This window comes from Trachypithecus francoisi, unplaced genomic scaffold (genome assembly GCF_009764315.1).
Source record: "Trachypithecus francoisi isolate TF-2019V2 unplaced genomic scaffold, Tfra_2.0 Lachesis_group16, whole genome shotgun sequence".
Classification (NCBI taxonomy): Eukaryota; Metazoa; Chordata; class Mammalia; order Primates; family Cercopithecidae; genus Trachypithecus; species Trachypithecus francoisi.
In genome coordinates this window covers 86,476,991-86,502,615 of record NW_022681461.1, presented here as the reverse complement: position 1 = coordinate 86,502,615, position 25,625 = coordinate 86,476,991, and the positions used below count along the sequence as shown (strand labels likewise).

Below are 25,625 nucleotides of genomic sequence, written 5' to 3'. Positions count from 1 at the left end.
TCTGGTTCCCAGGCCTCTTATTTGGGACAAGAGAAAAGTATCTGGATAGTTCTTCATTTTTCTGATTGGCTTTTGCTTCAAGGAAATAACTTTTCTTTTTTTTTTTTTTTTTTGAGACGGAGTCTCGTTCTGTCGCCCAGGCTGGAGTGCAGTGGCGCGATCTCGGCTCACTGCAAGCTCCGCCTCCTGGGTTCACGCCATTCTCCTGCCTCAGCCTCCGGAGTAGCTGGGACTACAGGTGCCCGCCACCACGCCCACCTAATTTTTTGTATTTTTCATAGAGATGGGGTTTCACCGTGTTAGCCAAGATGGTCTCAATCTCCTGACCTCGTGATTTGCCCACCTTGACCTCCCAAAGTCCTGGGGTGACAGGCGTTAGCCACCGCACCCGGCAGGAAATAACTTTTCTAACAAAAATGTCTCCAACTTAAAAAAATTAATTTAGAGCTAGCCACGGTAGATCATGCCTGTAATTTCAGCACTTTGGGAAGCTGAGGCAGGATGATCACTTGAGTCCAGGAGTTTAAGACCAGCCTAGGCAACATAGTGAGGCCCTGCCTCTAAAAAAAAAAATTTAAAAATCAACCAGGTATGGTGGTGCATGCCTATACTCCTAGCTACTTGGGAGGCTGAGGCAGGAGGATCACTTAAGCCCAGGAGTTCCAGACTACAGTGAACCATGATTGCACCACTGCACTGCAGCCCAGGCAACAGAGCAAGACCATGACTCAAAAAAAAAAATTAATTTCGTAAAAATTAGAAACTATTGCTTGATTTCCCATTAGCAGGATGTCTTCCATCTCTCAAGGATTATGATTTTACATGTAAATGTACTGAGAGAAGAAAAATTTGAGATAACAGAGGACAAGCTCTTCCCTTAGAAATGAGGCTCTGAGGCCAAGCACAGTGGCTCATTCCTGTAATCCCAACACTTTGGGAGGCCAAGGTGGGAAGATCACTTGAGGTCAGGAGTTCAAGGCCAGCCTGGCCAATATGGCGAAACCCCATCTCTACTGAAAATACGAAAAATTAGTTGGGCATGATGGTGCCCACCTGTAGTCCCAGCTACTCAGGAGGGTGAGGCAGGAGAATTGCTTGAACTGTGGGGGAGGGGGGGGATGTAGGGCAGCAGTGAGCCAAGATCGCACAAGAGGCCAATATTTGCCTCAGAAAACTGGGTTCTCATCCCAGCTTTTAGCAGCTGAGTGACTTTGGGAAATTCATTTAACCTTATACATAAAATAGATCATAGTATTTAACATGGAGATCATTTTATATATTGTTTTGTAAAATATAAGATACTGGTATTTGTGTCTTGATACATTATAAAATGCCTGTACCACATCCTTCTGAGCTTCCTCCCCTTCTCTTTGACTTTTCCATCTCCACAGCAGGAGGACATGTGTATTTTGTACAGAGTGCCAGGTGTATGTCAATAGGGGTTTCAAGTTGGGGGGAACAAAACAAGGAAAAGAAAAGCTGAATTCTTCTCAGTGCTGGTTAGCATGAAAACACAGGAATGCACTTTGCTATGTTGGGTCTTTTCGAGCAGCCCTTGCATTAGCAAATGGAAGTTACAGCCTCCCCACCTCCCTTAAGTGAGTCTGTCAAGATAGAAACATTAATTCATTTGCCTGGATGTGTTTCTGTGTCACTCTGAAAAACAGTTGCCTACTGACAGGGCTTTGTGAGTCCTTAGTAGGACAATGTATGCAAAATAATAACCACCCTGCCATTCATTCCATGTGGCTGTGTGCCAGGAACTGTGCTTCCCTTGTGTTACTTACCTAAGCTGGCTATCCCAGAAACCCCGAATTGGGTATGATCATTTTCTTCATCTCATAAGGAAATGGGTGCTCAGAAGTAAAGAGACTTACTCTAGGGCGCACAGCAAGTAAGTGTTGGGACTGGGATTCAAACCTTGGTGTTGTTTAACACCAAAGGCCATGAGCTACCTTTAACAGGGAGGGCACTTTGATTGTTAAGAAGCCACCCAAAGTGGCAGAATGAGACACAGACCTCAATTAGGGATTCAAAGTGTCTTAAGATGTATTTGCCTCCTAAACTTCTTGCTCTTCTCTATCCCTCTGCAGAAAGACATGGGTTAAAAGAACCAAAGAGAGTCGAGGAGCTATGCAACAAGATCACAAGCAGTTTAAAAGACCACCAGAGTAAGGGACAGGCTCTGGAGCCCACCGAGTCCAAGGTCCTGGGTGCCCTGGTAGAACTGAGGAAGATCTGCACCCTGGGCCTCCAGCGCATCTTCTACCTGAAGCTGGAAGACTTGGTGTCTCCACCTTCCGTCATCGACAAGCTCTTCCTGGACACCCTACCTTTCTAATCAGGAGCAGCCTGAGCAGTGAGCCGCCTCTTCTCCTAGCACCTGCTTGCTACACAGCAAAGGGATAGGTCTGGAAACCTATCATTTCCTGTCCTTCCTTAAGAGGAAAAACAGCTCCTGTAGAAAGCAAAGACTTTTTTTTCTGGCTCTTTTCCTTACAACCTAAAGCCAGAAAACTTGCAGAGTATTGTGTTGGGGTTGTGTTTTATATTTAGGCATTGGGGGATAGGGTGGGAGGGGGTATAGTTCATGAGGGTTTTCTAAGAAATTGCTAACAAAGCACTTTTGGACAATGCTATCCCAGCAGGAAAAAAAAAAAAAGGATAATATAACTGTTTTAAAACTCTTTCTGGGGAATACAATTATAGTTGCTTTGTATTTAAAAACAAGAACAGCCAAGGGTTGTTTGCCAGGGTAGGATGTGTCTTAAAGATTGGTCCCTTGAAAATACGCTTCCTGTATCAAAGGTACATATGTGGTGCAAACAAGGCAGAAACTTCCTTTTAATTTCCTTCTTCCTTTATTTTAACAAATGGTGAAAGATGGAGGATTACCTACAAATCAGACATAGCAAAACAATAATGGCTGTTTGCTTCCATAAACAAGTGCAATTTTTTAAAGTGCTGTCTTACTAAGTCTTGTTTATTAACTCTCCTTTACTCTATATGGAAATAAAAAGGAGGCAGTCATGTTAGCAAATAACGCATGCTAATATTCCTAGCAGAGGCTGGGTTCACCTTTCCTGTAGATCCCTTCTGAGGTATGGCCTATCCAAGATTTTTAGGCCATTCCTGATGGAACTAGATCCCTGCCCTGACTGTCCAGCTATCCTGAAAGCAGATCAGATTATAAACTGGATTACATGTAACTGTTTTGGTTGTGTTCTATCAACCCCACCAGAGTTCCCTAAACTTGTTTCAGTTATAGCAACTGACTGGTATATTCATTCAGAAGCTCCATAAGTCAGTCGAGTATTTGATCCCTAGATAAGAACATTCAAATCAGCAGGAACTGGGTCATATAGGGTAAGCACCAGGGACAATAAGGATTTTTATAGATACAATTTAATTTTTGTTATTTGTTAAGGAGACAATTTTGGAGAGCAAGCAAATCTTTTTAAAAAATAGTATGAATGTGAATACTAGAAAAGATTTAAAAAATAGTATGAGTGTGAGTACTAGGAAGGATTAGTCGGCTGCGTTTCAACATTCCGTGTTCGTACTCCCTTTTGTATGTTTCTACTGTTAATGCCATATTACTATGAGATAATTGTTGCATAGTGTCCTTATTTGTATAAACATTTGTATGCACGTTATATTGTAATAGCTTTGCCTGTATTTATTGCAAGACCACCAGCTCCTGGAAGCTGAGTTACAGAGTAATTAAATGGGGTGTTCACAGTGACTTGGATACACCAATTAGAAATTAAATAAGCAAATATATATATATATATAAATATAGCAGGTTACATATATATTTATAATGTGTCTTTTTATTAACCATTTGTACAATAAATGTCACTTCCCATGCTGTTATTTTATGGTTCATTTGCAGTGACTTTTAAGGCAGTACTGTTTAGCACTTTGATATTAAAATTTTGCTTACGTTTTGCTAAATTCGAATAATGTTTGAAGATTTATAGGTCTAAAAGTCTTTATATTATATACTCTGTATCAAGTCAAAATATCTTTGGCCATTTTGCTAAGAAACAAACTTTGAATGTCAAACTGATGTAGTTTTTGTTAGCTTTAAATCATTTTTGCTTTAGTCTTTTTAAAGGAAAAATAACAAAACTATGCTGTTTATATTGTCATTAAATTATACAATCAAACAAATGCCAAATGAATTGCCTAACTGCTGCAAAGTATAACCCAGATAGGAAATCATATGTTTTTTTTCCAAGAGTCATTCTAATATTTGATTATGTGTTATGTTTATGTGTGCTTTTATGAAAGATTGTTATTTTTATATATCAAGATGATAGAACCTGGAATGTTAGAATTTTGAAATGTTAGACTTGGAAGGGGCCTGGCCTGTCAACTAGTCCAACCCCTAAAATTCATAGAGGAGCAAACTGGGGCCCATTGAAGGGTGAAGAGTTCATCAAAGTCAAACAGTAACAGAATCAAGACTAAGACCTAATTTACCTTTCCATAGTCTTTTTTTTTCTCAACTTACTCCATCTATATTAAATCAGGCTTTTAAACGTAACCACTAATATTTGCCAGAAGATAACCACGAGTAAAGTATACTTTTGCATTAATTTTTTGAGCTTATATGCAAACATAATAAATATTATTAAGTATCAGGAAAGCTAACATTTCATACAAGATAGCTTCAGACCAAATTCAAATTGAATTTGAATAAATTAGAAATACTGTGCATACATAACCTTCTTGTGCACCATGAGTATTTGGAAAGTTAATCCTTGTTTTTGTCATGTCTGTAAAGGAAGAACAAAACAAAACAAAAACAGAGCCCTAGAGAAATGCCGTTACTTTTTATTTTTACACCCATCAGATTTAAGGAAAAGACTTTTTAGCCATTATAATCTAGTGGTTGGAAGGAATGAAGAAGCTTTTTTAGTAATAGGTCCAGATATGAGTGCTAAAAATAAAGATGATAGCATGTTCTTCTGTCTTCCATAGTTATTACAACTATGAGAGCCTCCCAAGTCATCTATCAACTCAACTCCCCCTTTTTTTTTTGTCTGAATGTTGCACATAAGTTTATACAGAGTGGATGACCACACTAGCACAGAAGAGGACAACATGTATTAAAGCAGGTGATTCCTCCCCTTGTGGGAGAGCTCTCTCAGTGTGAACATGCCTTCTGTGGGCGGAAATCAGGAAGCCACCAGCTGTTAATGGAGAGTGCCTTGCTTTTATTTCAGACAGCAGAGTTTTCCAAAGTTTCTCTGCTCCTCTAACAGCATTGCTCTTTAGTGTGTGTTAACCTGTGGTTTGAAAGAAATGCTCTTGTACATTAACAATGTAAATTTAAATGATTAAATTAAATTACATTTTATCAATGGCTACTGGTGTATTGAATAAGCATGCTTCATTTAACAGTTTTCTCTTAACTATTATGTAATAGTATTTGCTGTGAACTCTTAAGCACATCCCCAAAATTGATTTTTAAAGGCTTAGTAATGCTGAAAAATTAATAGGATTTCTGAATTGGATATATATTAAACCTTACTGATTGAAAAGAAGGACATTCTAAATTCAATAACCATTTATTGACTACTTCCTAGGGGCAAACCACTGCTGAGTGCTTTGAGGAGATGCAAACATGCACAGTGTGTGAAACTCCCATTTTTCTTTCAACTGTATATAATGTAAATGGAGCTAAAATTTGTTGGCTAAAAGTGTTATTTAAAGGTAAGAAAGATTCATTTTTGTATCAAGACAATATGATACAGTTTGTGAACCAACATTTCCAAGAATCAGGGTTATAGTTCTCCAAGATGGATGAGTGCTCTCTGCCTTTTTGTTTGAGCCATCACTACTACATTACTTAGAAACCCCTTCTTTGTGGGTAATACTTATTCAACTCTACCCAAAACATCATGTGTTCTGAGTTAGTGCAAATATGCTTTTTGTGTGTTGATGACTCAAAAGTGCAGGAGTTCTCATGACTTACTTCATCAGTTCATGCATAAAGTATTGTCTGTGACATCTAAGTACAGATGAATGGATAAACAAAATGTGGTATATAAATACAGCGGAATATTGTTCAGCATTAAATTATAAATATATTTTTGTGTACTGTGCAGACACAGTACTTAGATGTCACAGACAATACTTTATGCAAGTGTTTGGTTTAGGAGCCAAACACTTCCTCCTGCTTCTCAACAGGACCTTCACTACTCAACCATAAACTATGATTAGTAAGAAAAGAAAGACAGCTATAGTGGAGTGCCATCTGACATAAATTCAAATGTAGGTGCTTTTATCAATAAAAAACAAAACAAATATAAGTGCTTGGCTATAATAAAAAATAAATAGGAGAGGGTTAAGCCCCTCTTCGAGGGACAATAAGGACAAAGGTGTGGTTTGAATGGGGAGGGTCCAGGAAGAACAGGGCTAAATAAAGGGGCACTTGCCTGTGGTTGAATTCCTATAGGTTAAATGCAAAGATAAACACAAGCAACTAATTTCTGACTTTAAATTGTGGTAAAATACACATAACATAAAATCTACCATACTAACTTTTTAAGTGTACAGTTCGGGAGTGTTAAGTACATCTACATTGTTGAGCAAGCAATTTCCAGAACTCTTTTTTCGTCTTGTAAGACTGAAACTCTATACCCATTAAACAACCCCCCATTCCCCCTTCTGCAGCCCCTGGCAACCACCATTCTACCTTCTGTCTCTATACATTTGACTACTCATGTAAGTAAAACCATACAGTATTTGCATGTTTATAACTGGCTTATTTCACTTAGCATAATGTCCTCAGGTCCATCCATGTTGTATCACGTGCCAGAATTCCCTTCTTTTTTAAGGCTAAATAATATTCCATGGTATTTACATACTACATTTTGTTTATCCATTAATCCATCAATGGGCATTTGGGTTGCTTCCATCTCTTGACTATTATGAATAATATTGCTGTGAACATGGATGTGCAAATGTCTCTTCAAATCCTGCTTTCCATTATTTTGATTGTTGACTTTTGAGCTTAAGTGTGATGTAAGTGCTTTTCAAGAATAATCTTGGTTTTATGTGGGGTTTTTTTGCCTTAGGCACTGATTTCAGAGCCTCCCCATTTCTTTATCTCAGGAGGCATCTGAGGTTGCTCCATGAACAAGGCTGTTTATAAACCTTTGTTCCAGGGCTAGGCTGAAAACTGAAAGGACTAAAATCTAAGAGGCTTAAGTAGTTTATCACCTTTTCTGAACGCTCTTCTAAAAAGGCCCATCCTTTGCCTGACCAGTTGAATATCCCATCAGTTTCAAAGAAGGTTTTTGCACCTTCTATTATTTACCATCCCTCACCATGAACAAAATTCTTCATGAACTGCATCAGCAAAGTCTTCCTCAGGGTTGTCTCTGAGTTGCACTGTGACACTGACATGGGCAATGCTTGTTTTGTTTGGCTTTCATTGCAAGTTCACTGTCCTTCCTGTTTTAGTTTTTCGGTCTCTGTCTGACTCATTTCATGGCTCCATCAGTGAGCCCAGGGATCATCAGCCCCTTCTCTAATTACCTCCTGTGGTGTTGGCCATCCCCCATGCTGGGCCTCTAAGGGTACTTGATTTGAGGGGAAGAGAAGACAGACCTAATGTTACTAAACCAAACTCAGATCTGCTCACTCAGTGCACAGAAAAAGCCAAACACTGACACTGGGATTTGCAGTGATAGAAAGTGAGGCATTTATTGCAGGGTGCCAAGCAAGGGGATTGGGCAATTAACACTTAAGACCCGAATTCCCTGATGGCTTACAAGCAAAGGTTTTTAAAGGGAGGGGTACATTTCAGGACAGCAGAAGTTACAGGTAAAATTGTAAGTCAAACATGAAGATTATACATTGGTTTGGCCTGAAAAGATGAGCTATCTTGAAGTGGGGGCTTACAGGTCATGAGGTGGATTCAGAAATTTTTTGATTTGCAATTGGTTAAGGAAACAGGGTTTTGTCTAAAAACTTGGGTTCAGCAGAAAGGAAGGTTAATGTTTGGCCTGTGGGTGTGACTCTTATCCAGGTCCCACAGGAAGAAACTTAGAACAAAGAATGGTGGCCAGTGTTCAATCTTCAGGTCCCCTTTACCTAAGGTCTCCCTGACAATGGCCAGCATTTTTCATCAGTGGGAGTCTTGGTTTCTAATAAACAACTCAAGAAAACATGTTAAGGTGTTATATTTTAGTTTCTAGAGGGAACTAAAACACCTTGTGAATCTAACTTGCTTGAGATTATTGTTTATGCTATTCCTTTTTTTTTTTCTTTCTTATGGGATTGCTTATTTATTTCTCAGGGATAGCAGGGTACCTGGACTTTCCCTTGAAGAGATTCAAAATTTTTCCTTTATTTCCACTCTTGGGGGGCCCATTAGGCCCCTAAGAAGGACCCCTGCTTTGTCTCACTAACATTTATGAATAATCTATGGTGTTTGCCAGATATTCTAGTAAACCCTTTCATCTATGCCCTCATTTAATGGTTACTACTTCTAGAAAGGAGGTGACATCCTCTGTCTGAAAATGAGGAAAGAGGTCAGGAGAGGTTAAGTACCTAGCAGCAGGACCTCACAGCTAGTAAGTGGATTTGAACACAGGTCAATATGACTCTACTGCCCCTGGCTGCATTTGTGGATCTGTGATTAGATCCCCGTTCCTTCCCAGGACACAGGAGTCCTCTATTCTCAGTTCCTTGCTCATCAACAATGGTAAGAACTCTACCCGAGCAACGCAGCTACTATCCAATACACTGACTCAACTTCATCATTTCTGCCTGTCAGATGTATCAACTGTCTTGTGAATTCTTCAGACTTCTTGCCTCAACAGGTCCCCACCATTGTCCCCACAGTAATCAAATCTTGTCCCTCACCAGCCTCAGTACCACTAAGTCTTTAATAACGAGGCCCTGCTGCACTTTTGGAATCCCTTTCTAGTCCTTTCATCTCTAAACACAAACATTCCCTATCCTCAGAGTGGGCTTCAATCATTCAACCCCTCATGACTCTTTTCTGCTTCCAGCCAACCTCCCAATTTCCAGGTGATTTAAAACTTCCACTCAGGCTCTGTAGTCCACATCTTCCAAGTTGTTCTCCTTTGGACTCTGCAACCACCTCTCTGTCCCCTTCCAGTTACTTTCATAAACCCCACAAAGTCATCACCCACCAGATCTGCCTTTTTTATCCCTGAGAAAAGATGCCGGAACAAATGCAGAGAAGCAGGCAATCCTTGCTCATCTCAGAGCCATTTCCTTTCTGGCAGCCTGGCCTCCATCTTACCCTTTGAATTTACGTGTCCACAAATACACTTTCTACCTTTTCTTCCTAAAACCATAGTTTCTTCCCCCCAGCCCTTTCTTCCCTTGCTCATTTTCTCCTGCCAGTTTTTAATCAATTGCTCAGAACTACATAAAGGTATTTTAAGTATAAATACACACACACACGCACACACACACTATCCTAACACAGCTGCTTACATGCTTCCTCGTCCATATATACATATTCAGGGGATTTTTCCTTATTTTAAAAAAAGGATACATCTTTATATTTTTATTTTTGCTTTTCACATTGTCAAGATTCTACGGGAAACTAAAAGAATATGAAGTTGAAAATATAAAACTGATTAAAAAGAAAAAAGTGAAATATTTCATACATACAAAAGTGAAATTGATTTTATTTTATATCTTTGAGACAGAGTCACACCCTGTCACCCAGGCTAGAGAGCAATGGTGCAGTCATGGCTCATTGCAGCCTTGACCTTCTAAGCTCAAGTAATCCTCACACCTCAACCTCTCAAGCAGGTAGGACTACAGGCACAAGCAACCACGCCCACCCCATTTTTGTTTGTTTGTTTGTTTATTTATTTATTTACTTATTTATTTATTTATTTTAGAGAAGGGGTTTTACCATGTTGCCCAGGTTAGTCTCAAACTCCTGGGCTCAAGTGATTCACCTGTCTTGGCTTCCAAAAGTGTTGAGATTACAGGCATGAGCCACCACACTTGATGAAACTGATTTTAAAGCACAAAATAATTGTTAAATATTTTATACATGTGAAAGAATAATAGAACAAACATATTTGAGCTTACCACCCAACTCAAGAACTATCGGAATCCCTGTGCCTCCCCAATCCCATTTCCCTCTTCCCTCCACCATTCTGAATTTTGGTTTATCATTATATATGTATATATTCCTAAGTAATTTCTTGTTTAAATTTACATGTCTTTGAGTTTTGTATTTAGTATCATAAAGCATATATTATTTTGTAACTTGTTTTATCTATGATGTTGTATAGCTCTAATTTAATTTTCTCTGCTCTGTAGTACCTCTCTTAATACATGATAATTTCTCTATTCATTTTCCTGTCAAGGGATATTTAAGTTGTTTCCAGGTTCTTGCTATTACTAGCTATGATGTTATGAAATTTTTGTACACATCTCTTAATAAACACAGGAAATAATTTCTCTAGGCTAGGGGTTTTCAAAGTGTAGTCCTAGGATCAGCAGCATCAGCATCACCTGGGACCTTACTAAATGCAGATTCTCAGGCCCCACTCCAGAGTTACTGAATCAGAAACTCTGAGGAAGGGCCCAGCAATCTGTGTTTTAGAAGCCCTCCAGGTAATTACGATGCATACCAAAGTTTAAGACCCACAGCTATAAGCCAACCAAGAAGTAGAGTCGGTAGGATATGTGGCATACATGTTGTTTCCTTTACTAGATATATTAGTTTTCTTCAAAAGCAGTGCACCAATTTACATTCTCACCAACAATGAGAATTCCTACTGTTTTACATCTTCCCCAAGACCTGGATTCATCAGAATTTTTTTTTTTTTGAGACCGAGTTTCACAATTGTTGCCCAGGCTAGAGTGCAATGGCACAATCTCGGCTCACAACAACTTCCACCTCCCAGGGTCAAGCGATTCTCCTGCCTCAGCCTCCCAAGTAGCTGGGATTACAGGCATGCAACACCATGTCCGGCTAATTTTGTATTTTTAGTAGAGATGGGGTTTCACTATGTTGGTCAGGCTGGTCTTGAACTCTCGACCTCAGGTGATCCACCTGCCTCAGCCTCCCAAAGTGCTGGGATTACAGGCATGAGCCACCATGCCCGGCCCAGGATTTTTTATTATTGTGAATCCAGTGATTATAAAATGGCATCTTACTGTGCTTTGTATCTCACTTTTTACAGAACAAAGTCAATATACTCAAAACAACATCCTTACTTTTCAGAACTAGCTATCCTTTCCTTCCTTTTCCAGCTCCCCCACTTCTGAGATGGTGTAATTTCTACCATCTTGAGGGCTAGAAATCTGGGCACTCTGCTTCTCTGTCTTCCAGAAGGCAATGGACAGTAGCCTTCTAGTGACAACATCAGTACTGTCTGGCTCCAGAGAGTGGCGCTATGTATGAAAATTTCAACTTGGAGAAAGTCAAGGGTGGTATCATGATAGGTGATATTTTAGGATGACTTAGGTGTAGGGTTAGTCTTGGAATATGTCTCATTTGTATTGTAACCCATAGGTTGCTGGGGCCTCTTTTCCTTAGGATCCAGAGGGGATTGTTTTAAACACTTTGTTCCACAAACAGGGAGACTGAAAGTCCTCCTCAAGATATCTGTAAATTCTGCCAACTTTTATGTTAGCTCTAGCTTCGGGCTCCCATGTGTGTTTGATATTAGCTCTGTTAACGATTTCTTTTTTTTTTTTTGCTGTACCACTGGTGTCATCTCTGTTTCTCATGTTGCTCTAGAAGTAGAATTCACATCTTTTCCAAAATTTCCACCCAAACATCATGAATAAGACTTTCCCAGGTTCTAGAAACCTATCTTAAGCAATGCCTGGTGACTTCTGACACTTATTGTTCAACCGTCTCTCCATCCTTTCATCTGGAACGTGGATACCACTTTAGACTATGGAGATAAGGGTATCTCCTAAGAACTGTAGCAAAGGAAGTTGGAAGGAATCAGCCCTGAGGATTTTATGGAGCAGAGCAACCCTATCCAAGCTGGATTGCGTATAAGTAGACTTTTCATGAGAAAAAAATTAAACTCCTTGTTAAACCACTGTTATTTTGAGTTTTTCCATTACTTAAACCTGAATTGTATTCCAACTGAGACACACAGGATGCAAGAAACATGGTTTATCTACAGAATAGGTGAAAAAAGAGTTAGGAGTATCAAGGATAGTGACTCAGCGTGAATCACTCATGTTTTGAGGCTACCAAAAAAAGCCAAAGACATCTTAGGTCACAATTATTTGTTTTTATTCATCCTTTGATTCATTCAACCTTGAACTAGTGTTTCGGCTTCCTCACAGTCTCATAGACCCGATGATGCCTGTCCTCTCAAGGTCTTAATTCTTTCTATCTTGTGGTTTTTCTCTTACTGCCTTCTAATTTCACCTTTACCCCTAACGACCTCATCTAGTATTTTCCAATTTCTATTCCTGAGAAAGAAAATCTGACTGATCTGGCTCAACTTGTCATGCGAGGCCACATTACAGATGCCTGGACAATCTGAGGAGTAGGTGTCCTTGGGTAGTCCCTGATCCAGTCAGCTGTGGTCCTTCAGAAAACATTGTGACTTGAATAGTTTCACTCTGGAGGGACTGAGAATATAAGGGCTGTATGACTATAAAGTCTGGTATAGTACGAAGCTTGACTTGACTCATGGGGCCAATTGCAGGGGGCAGGTTTGGTAGAATCAATCCTTCTTGATTTCCTTACTGCCTAGCACAATACCTGGTTCACTGGAAACCCTTAGAAAATGCTTGTTAAGTGAATTTGAGTTAGATATTCATTGATGGGAGTAGGAGCTGGAAAACATGTCAAATTCCTAAGAGATAGATGATGTCATGATTTCCAAAATTGGTATCCAGAGCCAAAGTGTCAAGTTTCATCTTTTTCTCAACTTTAATGTAAAAGAAAGGGGTGGGGGGCAGAGAGAGAGAGAGAGAAAATCAACACAACCCCAAGGAAGGTTTGTTTTTTCCTTTCCTTCAGAAAGCAGCTGTCAGTTTAACTTATCCCAAAATACTGTCAGTGATGAGCATGACTGAAAATGCGTTTTATCTGTAATTAGAGAGATTACATTAAACACTATTATTTGCAGACACACATTGAATTAACCCTAATCGAGGCTAGCAAATAGTAGAGCCTGCCTATTTTTTGCCGCAAAATTTTTAGAAAATTGTGACAGTTGACACACAAGGGACAATGCTGACAAGATTTCTTTCCATCAAATGCCAGACAGTAATTGTAATTGCCTTTAAAAATGTTTTAAGCAGTTTCGTTAGTAAATCAGAAGTTGCCACAAATCATGCTGATAGTTTCTAAACATGGGGGTTGTTGACTGTGCATTCCAATATGAGTTTAATGAATTGATTTTCTGAGGAATTTAACTTTGCATCTGTTTTCAGGTGTAATTAATTCACTCTGATTAATGTGATTAGCATAGATATCAGTGGATTACAATGATACCCTCTATTTATTCACTTATTTTTAATCTGTCATACTGTCCACTGGGAAATGATAGAAGTGATTTTTGGGAAAACATCTTGCTGGTGGCTCTGATCACATTGGATTTCTGCAAAGCAGAATCCTGGAAGGAATTCACTGATTATTCACAGCCTGTGCAGCAATGTACTTTTGTTTGAGGGACTTATTAAAGTTTACACAGTCCCTTCCTTTAAGGAGCTTATAATCCAGAGGAGAAGATGAGACAAACATTCCAATGCAAGTCACTCACAAGGAAAAATGACTGTCCTCAGATTCTTCATTCTCTCAGTACCCCTCCCCAACTCTCTTAAAATAATGCTATTACTTAGTGTAAACTAATGCTTCCCGTTCTCCTAAGCAGTCTTATTCATGATTCCAATTACCACTCCCAAATCTGTATCTCCAACTCAATCCTGTCTTCTGAGCTCCAGACCTCCAGGCTCCAGATGCTCCAGATACCTTCACCTGGATATCCCAAAGGTACTTCAAATTAAACACACCAGACCCAAATTCACGACCTCCTTCCAAACTTGCTCCACCATTTGTTTCCCCAATCTCTATAAATGGCTCCTCCATCCAATCATCCAGGCCAAACTACTACTTTGAGTCTCAGGACAGAAAGGCCATTTATTTATTAAGTCCTCAAACTTCAATGTTCATCTTTAATGTTCACTGGAATCATCTGAAAAGCTTGTTATTATTATCATTATTTTGAGACGGAGTCTCGCTCTGTTGCCAGGCTGGGGTGCAATGCCACGATCAGCTACTGCAACCTCCACCTCCTGGGTTCAAGCAATTCTCCTGCCTCAGCCTCCTGAGTACCTGGGACTACAGGCGTGTGCCACCACGTCCAGCTAATCTTTGTATTTTTAGTAGAGGTGGGGTTTCACCATGTTGGCCAGGATGGTCTTGATCTCTTGACCTCGTGATCTGCCCACCTCAGTCTCCCAAAGTGCTGGGATTACAGATGAAAAGCTGATTAAAACAGTTTCTTGATATCCGAGACCAGACATTCTGATTTGGTGATCTGAAGTGGGGTCCATGAATTTGTTGGGAAAGGGATCACATTTGGAGAACCATTACCCTAGAGAATGTAAAGAATGAAGGCACATTTCCATAAACCACTGTATTAGTCTGTTTTCACACTGCTAAAAAGAATTAACTGAGACTGGGTAATTTATGAAAAAAGGAGGTTTAATTGACTTACAGTTCTGCAGGCTTCACAGGAAGCATGATTAAGCCTCAGGAAACTTACAGTCATGGCGGAAGGCAAAGGGGAAGCAAGCACATCTTTACGACCGCAGAGAAGAAGAGAGCGTGCGAAGGGGGAAGTGCCACACACTTTCAAACAACCAGATCTCGTGAGGACTCACTCACTATCATGAGAACAGCAAGGGGGAAGTTCATCCCATGATTCAATCACCTCCCACCAGGCTCATCCCCCAACATGTGGGGATTACAATTCAAGATGAGATTTGCATGGGGACACAGAGCCAAACCATATCAGCCACCAAATCATTACTATATGAATTATTGCTGGAGGATAAAGGCCCAAATCATTACTATGTGAATTATTGCTGGAGGATGGAAACAGGAAGCAAGTCTGCTCTGGGTAGAGCATCTCTGCGTCACCCAGAGGCAATATGAATTAAAGAAACAGCTAGTGATTTAATTATTCCTTCACCATCAATTATGTATTGAGTCCCTACCTTCTCCTAGGCACAGTGCAAAGCACTGAACCAGATTCTGAGATATAATGCTGAGTAAAACCATGACACAATCCATGTTTACAGTCTAGTTTTAAGTGAGCTCAGGCAATTCACTGAGCCTCAGCTGTCTTATCTGTAAAACTGAGATACTAATACCACTGTGTATAGACTTTACGGCAGATATCAAATAGAAGACTATGTTAAGTGCCTAGTTCAGTGCCTGGCACACTGATTCTCTAGAAGGATACTTAATGAATGGTAGTTAGTTCGTATTGTTTTTATGTTAGAATTATTCACTTTAAAGTGCTATGCAAGTGCTAATTGTTGTTATTATCTTTAGCATTATGTCATAGACTCCCTTAATGAACTTACCCAGGTAACTGACTAGACTTAAACAATTTTGAGAAAGGACCTCAAGCAACTGAAGACAAGTTGGAATTCTGAGAGTTGTAGAATCCTCAGTTTCTTTCATTCTCTAAGATTATTAGGGCTTGGGATTTAATAGTAGTTTCCAAACTTTCCTCCAAAAACCAATTTTCCCAAATTAGTATATTATTTGATTAATTGTAAATCTTCCAGATGAATTTGAAATGGCACAGAAGCCAAGAGGATTGACAAAATCTGATCCCCCCCACTAGATTCTAGGATTTCAAGCATCTCCTTGGAAGAGAAACAGATATGGGGATAAAAAGAAAACTCCTCTTTGTTATTAGAGGTGCAGTGAGGTACAGCCACACAATGGAATACTATAAAGTCTTTGAAAATAGGCTTATTTGAATTTGTTGGCATGGAAAAAAAAGTCAAAGATAAAAGGCATATTACACAGCATGTATATCATTTTTGATTAAAGAAAAAGCATAGGATTATTTATTTGTGTGTATGTATGTAGACAAATCCCAGAAAGATATACAGTCAATTGTTAACAAAATTTATTTCTCTGTGGAATAATTATGACTACTCTCCAAAAATTAATCAGTATTTTCTAGATTTTATTCAATGACTAAATATAACTGGTATAATAAGCATATAGAAAAGAGAAAGAATGAGTCCACAAGCCCTACAAAGAAACTGTGGGTGCCCTCAGGCAAAGTTAGTGAATCTTGGCTGCATATTATTATAGTATCACCTGGGGAGATTTAAAAATATCTAAATGGAAAGGCTGCCCCCAAGACTTTTGAACTGAATCAGAATCTCTGGGGCTGAAACCAAAGCTTTAGTACTTTTTTAAAGCTCCTGGGATGTTTTCAACATGTGATCAAGTTTGCAAACCACTGTCTCAGGAGAGCTTTCCTTGCCTTTCCTTGCTCTTTGTAGATCCCCTTGGGACCCTGGCTTATAGGGGGCTTCAATGGGTCCCCACAACCAAGCTAGTCCCAGGACAGACATCAGTATTCCTTGACTCCCAGTATCAACATAGTTTACTCAGTTTTCATAATAATTTTGAAGTAGATCAGATATAGAAATTACTTTGGCCCCTGGACAGATATATGAGAACAGATGGAAAGAGGATAGGAGTTAGACTGTCTGGGTTCTTACTGAGGTCTGTCATGCAATAGCTGTGTGATCATGAACAGGTTACTTTTCTTCCTTTTTCCTTCCTTCCTTCCTTCCTTTCTTCCTTCCTTCCTTCCTTTCTTTCCCTCCCTCCTTCCCTCCCTCCCTCCTTCCTTCCTTTCCTCCCTTCCCTCTTTCTTTCCTTCCTTCCTTCCTTCCTTTCTTCCTTCCTTCCTTCCTTCCTTTCTTCCTTCCTTCCTTCCTTCCTTTCTTTATTTCTTTCTCTCTCTCTTTCTTTCTTTTTCTTTTTTCATTCTCAGTAGCATGATGTAATGGACAAGTTACTTTTCTTTGAGGCTCAGATTCCTCATAGCTACACCTCTCTTGGTTGCTGTTAGAATTAAGTGAACTAAAACACCCGAAAAGAGTTTAGTAAAATGTAAAGTACTATATACGTATTATTATTTTTCTTACTGTATTTTGTAACTAAGGATATGAAGAATGTGCTCAGGGGGAGATGGTTTCTGAGGAAGGCCCAAGAAAGGTTGACTTAGTCTCCTACAGGTGACCTAGGCCTTTGGATGGACAGAGAGACCTAAGTTCAGAGATAATTAAATAAGGGGCAAATCCATGGGCTGAAACTAAAAGCAACTTGATAGGCCAAACATGAAACGCTTCTTTCTCAGAAATTCAGAGAAGAGACTCTGAGAAAGATCTTCCCTTTGCTTTTCTGAGGGCTTCCAGGAATTTATCCCAAAGTGGTGATGTCCCAGAATAAATAGGTTTTCTTCTCATAATTAAGCCAGAGGTTCTGGGAATGGGCTGAGCCCAAGGCTGAATTCATTACTGAAATTGCTTGCAATTTAATTCAGGTCTCAAGGAGGTGGTTCCTGTGTGTCACCGGAAAAGAATCCTCGCATCTAGACAACAGTCTCCACGTGTCTCTAGATTGACTTTGAAATGGGAACCTTTTTCTCCTTCAGAACTTAATTTACTCTCTAAAAATTAAGTCCACAAAGGGAACTTCACTACCACACTGTCTGTAGAAGGACCTCAGCATTAGGTGGGAACATCTGGGACATCATTCAACATGGGTAGTGACTGAAGGAAGTTGAGCGTCCCTTAGGAATAGAGACCACGAATTTTTCAGTTTTGTATCCTCTGCATGTCACATAGTGCTGGGCCCAGAAAAAAGTACACAGTGAATCAGTGCCTTGGAAGCCTCTTCTGTAGGCACAGTTACTAGCGCATGGTAGGAAATTATAAATATTTGTGAAATGGACAGCATTGCCACCAGGTCTAACACACTGAAAATATCCACTGCTGTGCAAATGTATTTTCCTTTTGTTCATCTTAGCCCATTATTGGTTGCAACTACTCCCATAAAATTGATTTATTGCCCACATTCTCAGAGTAGGCAATAATCCATATAATAATATGGGTCTATAACGAAGATAAACCATAATGTTTGTATGGTATCTTCACAATGTATTATACAATTGGATCTTCACTTCAGGAGGAACGACTACTGCATTCTTCCAGGCCAGAGATAAAGGAAACCTAAACTAGGAAAGTGACAGTGGGAGGGAGACACACGGGAGTTTTTGAACTTGATTTTTGGTTTGGAAACCTGAGTGGATGATGGTGCTATTCACTGAGATATAAAGAAGGTACAGTTTTGATGGGAAATACGATGAGCTTAATTATTAACATTCTGAGTTTAAGCGCTTGTCTGCCACCCGGGTAGAGGTAGAGCTCATTAGTTATCAAAGTATGAAACTCAGAGGAGACATCTGGGTAGACGTAGTCTCTCTCTCTCTCTCTCTTTTTAAGACAGGGTCTCACTCTGCAATCCCCTCACTTCAGCGACACCTGGAATTATATGTGTACTCCAATATACTCAGGTCTGATAGATTTTTGCAATGCCTTTAAAAGACTTAATTGAGTCCCAGATGAGTGACAAAACTCATTTATTGAATCAATTTATCTAGAGGCATGATTTTGTAATTGTTTTTATTTGGAAATTAAATATGGTTAAAGAAGTGTATGTGGATACAAAATTGACAAGTGGTGGATTGTGCGGGATTGTGTTACGTCAACATGGATAAACTGAGAACTAAATTTCCTAGAATCCCATTTTTTGTATGATTGTCCAAGAGAGAAACTTGCGTTAGATTTGAAAGGCAGAAGTGAAGCCATTGTCATTACTGTCTTAAGGTTGCTGTAGTCAGATGTGGTGATGGACAGATTCAGAGGTGCCCGGTGGGTCTATCTTGTTGCTCCTCTCCCATATGCATTTAAACATGTCTTTTCCATCTTTAAAAATCTCTCCTTTAACCTCATGTCTCCTTCCATACTACTTTCTTTTCTTGCATGCTAGCTGTGTCTGTTTTCATTTTTCTACTCCATCTTCTGCTACAGGTCTCTGCCACCTGCTTCCCCCTAAAACTGTTCTCACCGTTCTTCCCCCATACTCATTATTTCCGGGTATCTATTACTATCATATGCTGATGGCTCTCAAGACTGTATCTACTGGCAGGGCGCAGTGTCTCATACATGTTATTTCAGCACTTTGGGAGACCAAGGCAGGCAGATGGCTTGAACTCAGAAATTCGAGACCAGCCTGGGCAACACAATGAAACCTCATCTTTACAAAAAATTCAAAAATTAGCCAGGCGGTGGTGACATGCGCCTGTGGTCCCAGCTACTCAGAAGGCTGAGGCAGGAGGATTGCTTGAGCCCAGGCGGTTGAGACTGCAGTGAGCTGTGATTGTGCCACTGCACTCCAGCCTGGGCAACAGAGGGAGACCCCCCTATATCTAAAAAAGAAAAACAAATCTATCAGGTCAGCTTCCTCTAGGTAGGGGGAAGACAATTCTTCCAGGTTACATAAAAACTAGTACTGGGCTTATTCTCTGTAAAATGAGTGCAGAAGCAATGCTGTATAGGATATCATGATGACAAATAAGGCATTCAATAAGAACAATGCATTTCCCCTTCCAAGTAGAAATGGTCCAAAATAATCAGCCTGAACTAGGTGGCCTGAAAAATGGTGCCATATCTCCAGTTGGTGTTGGTCTTTGCTGATGGCATTTGGAGACTCAGCCTGGAGGTAACCAGACTGGCTTTGGTGAGAGAAAGTCTGTGTTGCTGGATAACCTCTGTCCCTGCAGCCACGGCCTTTTTATTTATTGGGCAAGGACAGGAATGACTGGAGAAAGAGGATGACTGACATCCACAAAACAGGTCATCTTGTCTATCTTATTAGTAAGATACTTCTATTGTAAGGCTGCATTTTGGTTGCCTTCACCTCAGATACAAATATTGTCATATTCTGTAGTCATTTAGAGAGGTCTATCCCCATACCCGTTTTCCAGACCTCATTGCCTCCATTTTTCTAATCATCTTTCATCCAAGTTCATGACCAATCAACCAAACCATTAATCACTGCTCATGAATTAATAGATCCATACCTTTTAGCCATCTCTCCTTCCAGGCAAGTTAACCAATTAGGTGTATTACTCACTGGAAATCTTGCAACACTGTCCTTCATGGCCACACCCAAATAGGGCTATGGTGCTAAGGGCATTCAATGGAGCTTCTTCAATTTTGGTAGATATATTTGCAAAACATTCACCGTTTTTCTTCTTTAATCAAACTGTTCATAGGGACCACCCCATGAAGGCATTTGTGCAGATTGAGAAAGGAGAGGCAAGGTAGCAGAAGAAGGATTCATAGAAATCTGAGCCATTTGTTGATGCAACTGACTTGTGTCTTCAGGACCTGGCTGAGCCCGATCTTGTGCATATCACTCCCACTTAATGATGAAATGCTGCTGTGCACACTCAACATTATAGCTTCTTGAGTCAGAGATCAACCACTTTGCAATGGGCAGCTCAGGTTGTATGCTAACTTCTTGGTTCATGGTGAAGTATTTAGTCTCCACTAGGGCCCAGTAGAAAGTCAGAAGATGTTTCTCAAAAGAAGAATAGCAACTGGGAGAGGATAACATAATTTTGCTTCAAAATTCCAAAAAGTCTAAACTACGATTCACTCACAAAGGTTTGCCATGTGCTCTGTAATGCATCTCTGTCAAGATGCTCCAAGAACTATTGGATCTGCTGAGTCAGACAACTGCTTCTGGTGGTCTTTACTAACGGGCATTGAGAAAAAAGCATTTGCTACATTGACAGCTGCAAGAGGGTATGCTGTTTTGCTTCAGCCAAGAAACCACTTTTGGAATTGCAGCAGGGTAAGCAGTCAGGAAGACGACATATTAACAAAGTGGAGGAAAGCAGGACAAGTAGGAACCAATTTAGAAACTTTGTGTCTATCCATTACCACATTTTACTACGGTGACCTTCAGAGAATAATGGCTGCTGCCCACTTCTATCTTCCATATGTGCAAGTTTCTCTTTTGGGCCAACCCTAACCCTGAGTTACAGAGTAAATGGAATACTGGAAAACACTGTTCCCAGCTTAACCAAGTTGACCCAGCACAATACAGTACACTGGTTTTGTGCATTACTAATTTGTATTCATTCATACATATAGATTGTGTTTATGTTTTGTATGTACAATTTAGTTCATAATTTAAAAAGAAGATTTTAAGACCAACATAAAAGTTGATGTTTAGAAGCTCCCGCAATAGAGACATGTGTAACAAAATTATTTGTGAATGAAAAAAAGTATGTTTTATGCATACCACTCTTCCCTCTTCTAAAGAGGGGACTCCTTTTCTGAGTGCTGAGATGGGTCTGAGAATGCAAACTGGAGAGAGAACTATGAGATGAGGGCGAGGTAATGATGATGACTTGGGATGAGAGGCTGAAGAAAAATGTGAGTCTGGAAAATGACTGTGGCAGAACAGGGAGAATTTTTGAAGAGACGAGAAAGCTGCTATCCATAATGAAAAACTGGTGAAGGAGCATACTTATGTGGAATTTTATTATGTTTTAAAATATGATGTTGTAATATAAAACCTCTTCCACTAGCTGCATGGAATCTTCAGTAAAATATCCACTTCTCATCATGCATGGAAGCGGTGGACTTATACTGGAGACAAATCAAAGTGCTGAATGCAGTCGCAATAGTAGGCCTGGAGCAAGAACTATGGCTGTTCCCAGGAAGTCAGCTACAGCTCAGTTACACTGCTGAATAAAACAGTGCAAAATCCTGTTATTAAAGAGTGGTAAGCCATTTCTGTCCTATAAAAAGACACTTTGAGGTAGACTATCCTTTATTTCAGGGGGACAATACTCTGAACTGGCCCTTTAAGTCATACAAATATAAAACAAGCTTCACCTATTGTTCTTGGGAAGATCTGTGATGTAACCTAAATGCAGATATTTCAGTCTAAAAGTAAAGTGACTCTGCTAGAATATAAATTGTCCTGGCTAGGTTTTAGCAACCACAATTATGCATCTACAGATGTATATGCCCTTATGTGCAGAAATGGGAAGTTGTGAGGAAGAGAAAGGCAGGAGAGACATTTAAGTAAGATCTTCACCTTACCCAATAGTCTTTTAAATGACTAGGCTTGGCTCAATGCATGGTTTTGTTTAATGTCCTAGAAATGAGACATGTGGTTAAGAGCATGGGCTCTGGCTGGGCATGGTGGCTAAAGCCTGTAATTCCAGTGCTTTGAGAGACTGAGGGAGAAGAATCACTTGAGGCTAGGAGTTCAAGACCAGCCTTGACAATATTGAAAGATCCCACCTCTGGGAAAAAAAAAAAAAAAAAAAGAACACAGGCTCTGGAGATAGACTGCTGCCATCCAAATTCCCCTCTACCACTTACAGGGTGTGTTGCCTCACTGTTTTTATTTTAAAATGGGAAGGAGGATAGTTGTTACTTTATAAGGTTGTTAAAAGGATTAAGGATTAAAAGGGGTATGGAAAAAGTTTAGCACAGTGCTTGACATATAGTAATATCTTAATAAATTTTAGATATTGTTATTATCTTGAACTTAAGGCTGAATAATTTAGAAAATAAGGATATTGGGTCATCAATGATATAACTGCCTTGTTGAACCAGAAGGTGAGGCTGCACTGCTGTGCATAGGTTGGAGTCTCTTCAGAAGAAGTGAAATTCCCACCACCACTCATCCCAAGAAAATGTGAATCCCAGGGGAAGTTGATGGAATGAGAAACTATGGATAATGTAAGAAATTAGCCAGAAATGAATGAGATAGAAATACTAGAAAGCCAAGTCCCAGATTAGTAATGGAGCTTCTGGGATGCCAGAAATAAGACTCTCAAAATCAGAAGAAATGAAGGCTGCTTAAGCTCTGATTCAGGGAGATGCCTCAGGATGACAAGAAACTTATATATGAACTAGAAGGAAGTTGGGCTCTGCACCCATCTTGGGATACTTGCTCACAATTTGTGAGGAACATACTAAATACGATACCATTTCTATTGTTCTTGCTATGTAACAAACCACTCTAAAAACTTAGTGGCATAAAACAATAATCTCATGTCCTCATGGTTTCTGTGGATCAGGAATGCGGACAGAGCACAGCAGAGGTGGCTTGTTTACCTTCTCTGATGTCTGGGCCTCAGCTGGGAAGGCTTGAAGGCTGGAAATGACTTGATGGCTGGGGTTGCAGTCATCTGGAGGGGTCGTTGCAGTTGATGCTGGCTGTGGCTGGGACTTCAGTTGGGCTGTCAGCTGGAAAAAATACAGTGGCCTCTCCATGTGGTGTCTCTGTATAAGCTACTTCGGTTTTCCTCACAGCTTGGTGGCAGTGAAACTTTATCACTTTTTATCATCTAACCTAAATCACATCTAAATGAAGTCACACAGCATCACTTCTTCCAAAGTCACAAACCCACCCAGATTCTAGGGAAGAGAGTTTAGATTCCACTTCTCTATGAGAAGAGAACAGAAATCATATTGTTAAAAAAAAAGCATGTGGAGTGGGAATTATTCTTTTGATCATCTCTGGAAAATATAATCTGTCTTAGATGAATGGTCCTACTGAATTTCTCTTTTGCCTGAACCTTGGAAAATTCTTCTCATGTCCCTCAACAGTTGGGACTCAAAAGCCAAATGAGTAAGGTATTGCTGTATGTGGGAATCTAATAGGACAGCATTTCTGTAAAAGTTCCACTGGGAAAGGTTGGGTGGATGATATGTAATCACCGGGAATATGAAAATCTCAGAAGACAGAGAATTAAAGAATAGAAACAAAACAATTTTGGAAAAACCAGAAGCAATCGAAGCAGACCCTTCTTGGAGGAGCAATAGAGAAAAATGGTGGCAGAATGAAGAGTGAGGAGACATAGTAGATCAATAAAGGCCACAAAAAGAAAAAAAATAATTTCTGTGAAATATAAATAAACCTTGGGCAAAATTAACCAATCTTAACTTAGAAGCTGGCAGAAAACTTTTTTTCAGTTAGGGAGGCCATTAACTGAAATTATTTGTTGTTAATGTGTATTAACACTAAGCATATTTGGGAGTGACGGCTCAAATGGGGATTAGAGATGGATCATACTTCTTTTCTTTCTTTCTTTCTTTTTTTCTTTTTTTGAGACAGAGCCTCACTCTGTTGCCCAGGCTGGAGTGCAGTGGCATGATCTCAGCCCACTGCAACCTCCACCTTCTGGGTTCAAGCAATTCTGTTACCTCAGCCTACCAAGTTGCTGGGACTACAGGTGTGCGCCACCACGACCAGCTAATTTTTTTTTTTGTATATATATATACATACATATATACATATATATATATATATTTTTTTTTTTTTTAGTAGAGACGGGGTTTTGCCATGTTGGCCAGGCTGGTCCTGAACTCCTGACCTCAGGTGATCCGCCCACCTTGGCCTCCCAAAGGGCTGGGATCTTACAGGCGTGAGTCACTGCACTTGGCCCTGACATGGACCATACCTCTAAGAGATGGTAATAGCTCATAACTACATAGTAATTTACTATTATTACATCTTATATATCTGTTCATAGGTATAACACGTTCATTATGTATTACGCTAAGCTATTGTTGTTTATTTTTTAAAATGTTATATCCTTTACTTACTATGTTAAATATCCAGCCTCCTAATTAGTATGTGTTCTCTCTGAATTTAGGTGATACTTCTTGGAGTTTGTCAAACTATTTAGTCATCACTACCTGTAACATTTTAGCACCAGGTGGCAGCAGAATCTGAGGGCTGGGATAAAATACTTAGGAGAGAACTAAATACCTAATTAAGAATTTACCTCAAACCTAAGAATGGTCAATAAGGAGAAGCAATTGTTTTACTTCCTACTCTCCATGTTTAGATCTCTCTCTCTCTCTCTCATTTTAGTGACCGATTATTCAAATTGAGCATACATCCTATTCCCCTCTCCACCAAACACTCACATATACTCTTGCAGACACAGAGAAGAACCAGTCAGCCAAGTGAATTATACTGGAAGTTAGTCTCAGAAGAGCAAGAAGTAGAGTAGCCTAGCTCATAGACAGCCAGCAGGATAAACTCAATTGGAATCTGTTTGGAAAATCCAGGACCTAAAGAACAGAGACCAAGTTCAAACACCAATTCTAAAGGGCCAGAAGCAGAACCAAAGTCAGGTAGCAGAATGAAACAAAGAAGAGATGTCAAGCAAGAGTCAGTATGACTTACTTTAATAGTGACCTACCTTTAGAGGTCAGCAAGGGCATGTGCCTGGTTATTTTGAGCTGGCCTAGAGACAAAAGAAACTAGACTCAAGCTGTCTTCTTAAATGTATCCAAGTGTTGAACACATCGCCTCTACAAAATTCTCCATTCTATGTAGGCTGGCCAAAGAACTGAGGCCTGGCAACCCTTTGCTGGTTTTAGCATGCCCTTTCTGGGTAATCCAAACTGGCTGTTTGCAAGCTTGAGGTGACTCCCTCATCAGATGTGAGTGTGAGTGCTAATCTAGTCTTGCC

General features: G+C 39.8%; 1 protein-coding gene and 1 long non-coding RNA gene across 3 annotated transcripts in view; one reads left to right on the top strand and one right to left on the bottom strand.

Annotated features, from left to right (window-relative positions):
* The window catches only part of NR4A3 (nuclear receptor subfamily 4 group A member 3), a 43,802-nt gene extending 38,426 nt beyond the window's left edge, over positions 1-5,376 (top strand). For both annotated transcript variants that reach the window (XM_033237980.1, XM_033237979.1), the window contains one exon: positions 2,094-5,376. In XM_033237980.1, the coding sequence (XP_033093871.1) occupies positions 2,094-2,341 (248 nt within the window). In that variant the 3' untranslated portion in view covers positions 2,342-5,376. The remainder of the gene's footprint in view (positions 1-2,093) is intronic.
* Positions 1-25,625, bottom strand: part of LOC117098922 — a 60,212-nt gene that overhangs the window by 11,385 nt on the left and 23,202 nt on the right. The window contains exon 3 of the long non-coding RNA XR_004443646.1: positions 23,254-23,385. This is a non-coding gene — a long non-coding RNA (uncharacterized LOC117098922). The remainder of the gene's footprint in view (positions 1-23,253; positions 23,386-25,625) is intronic.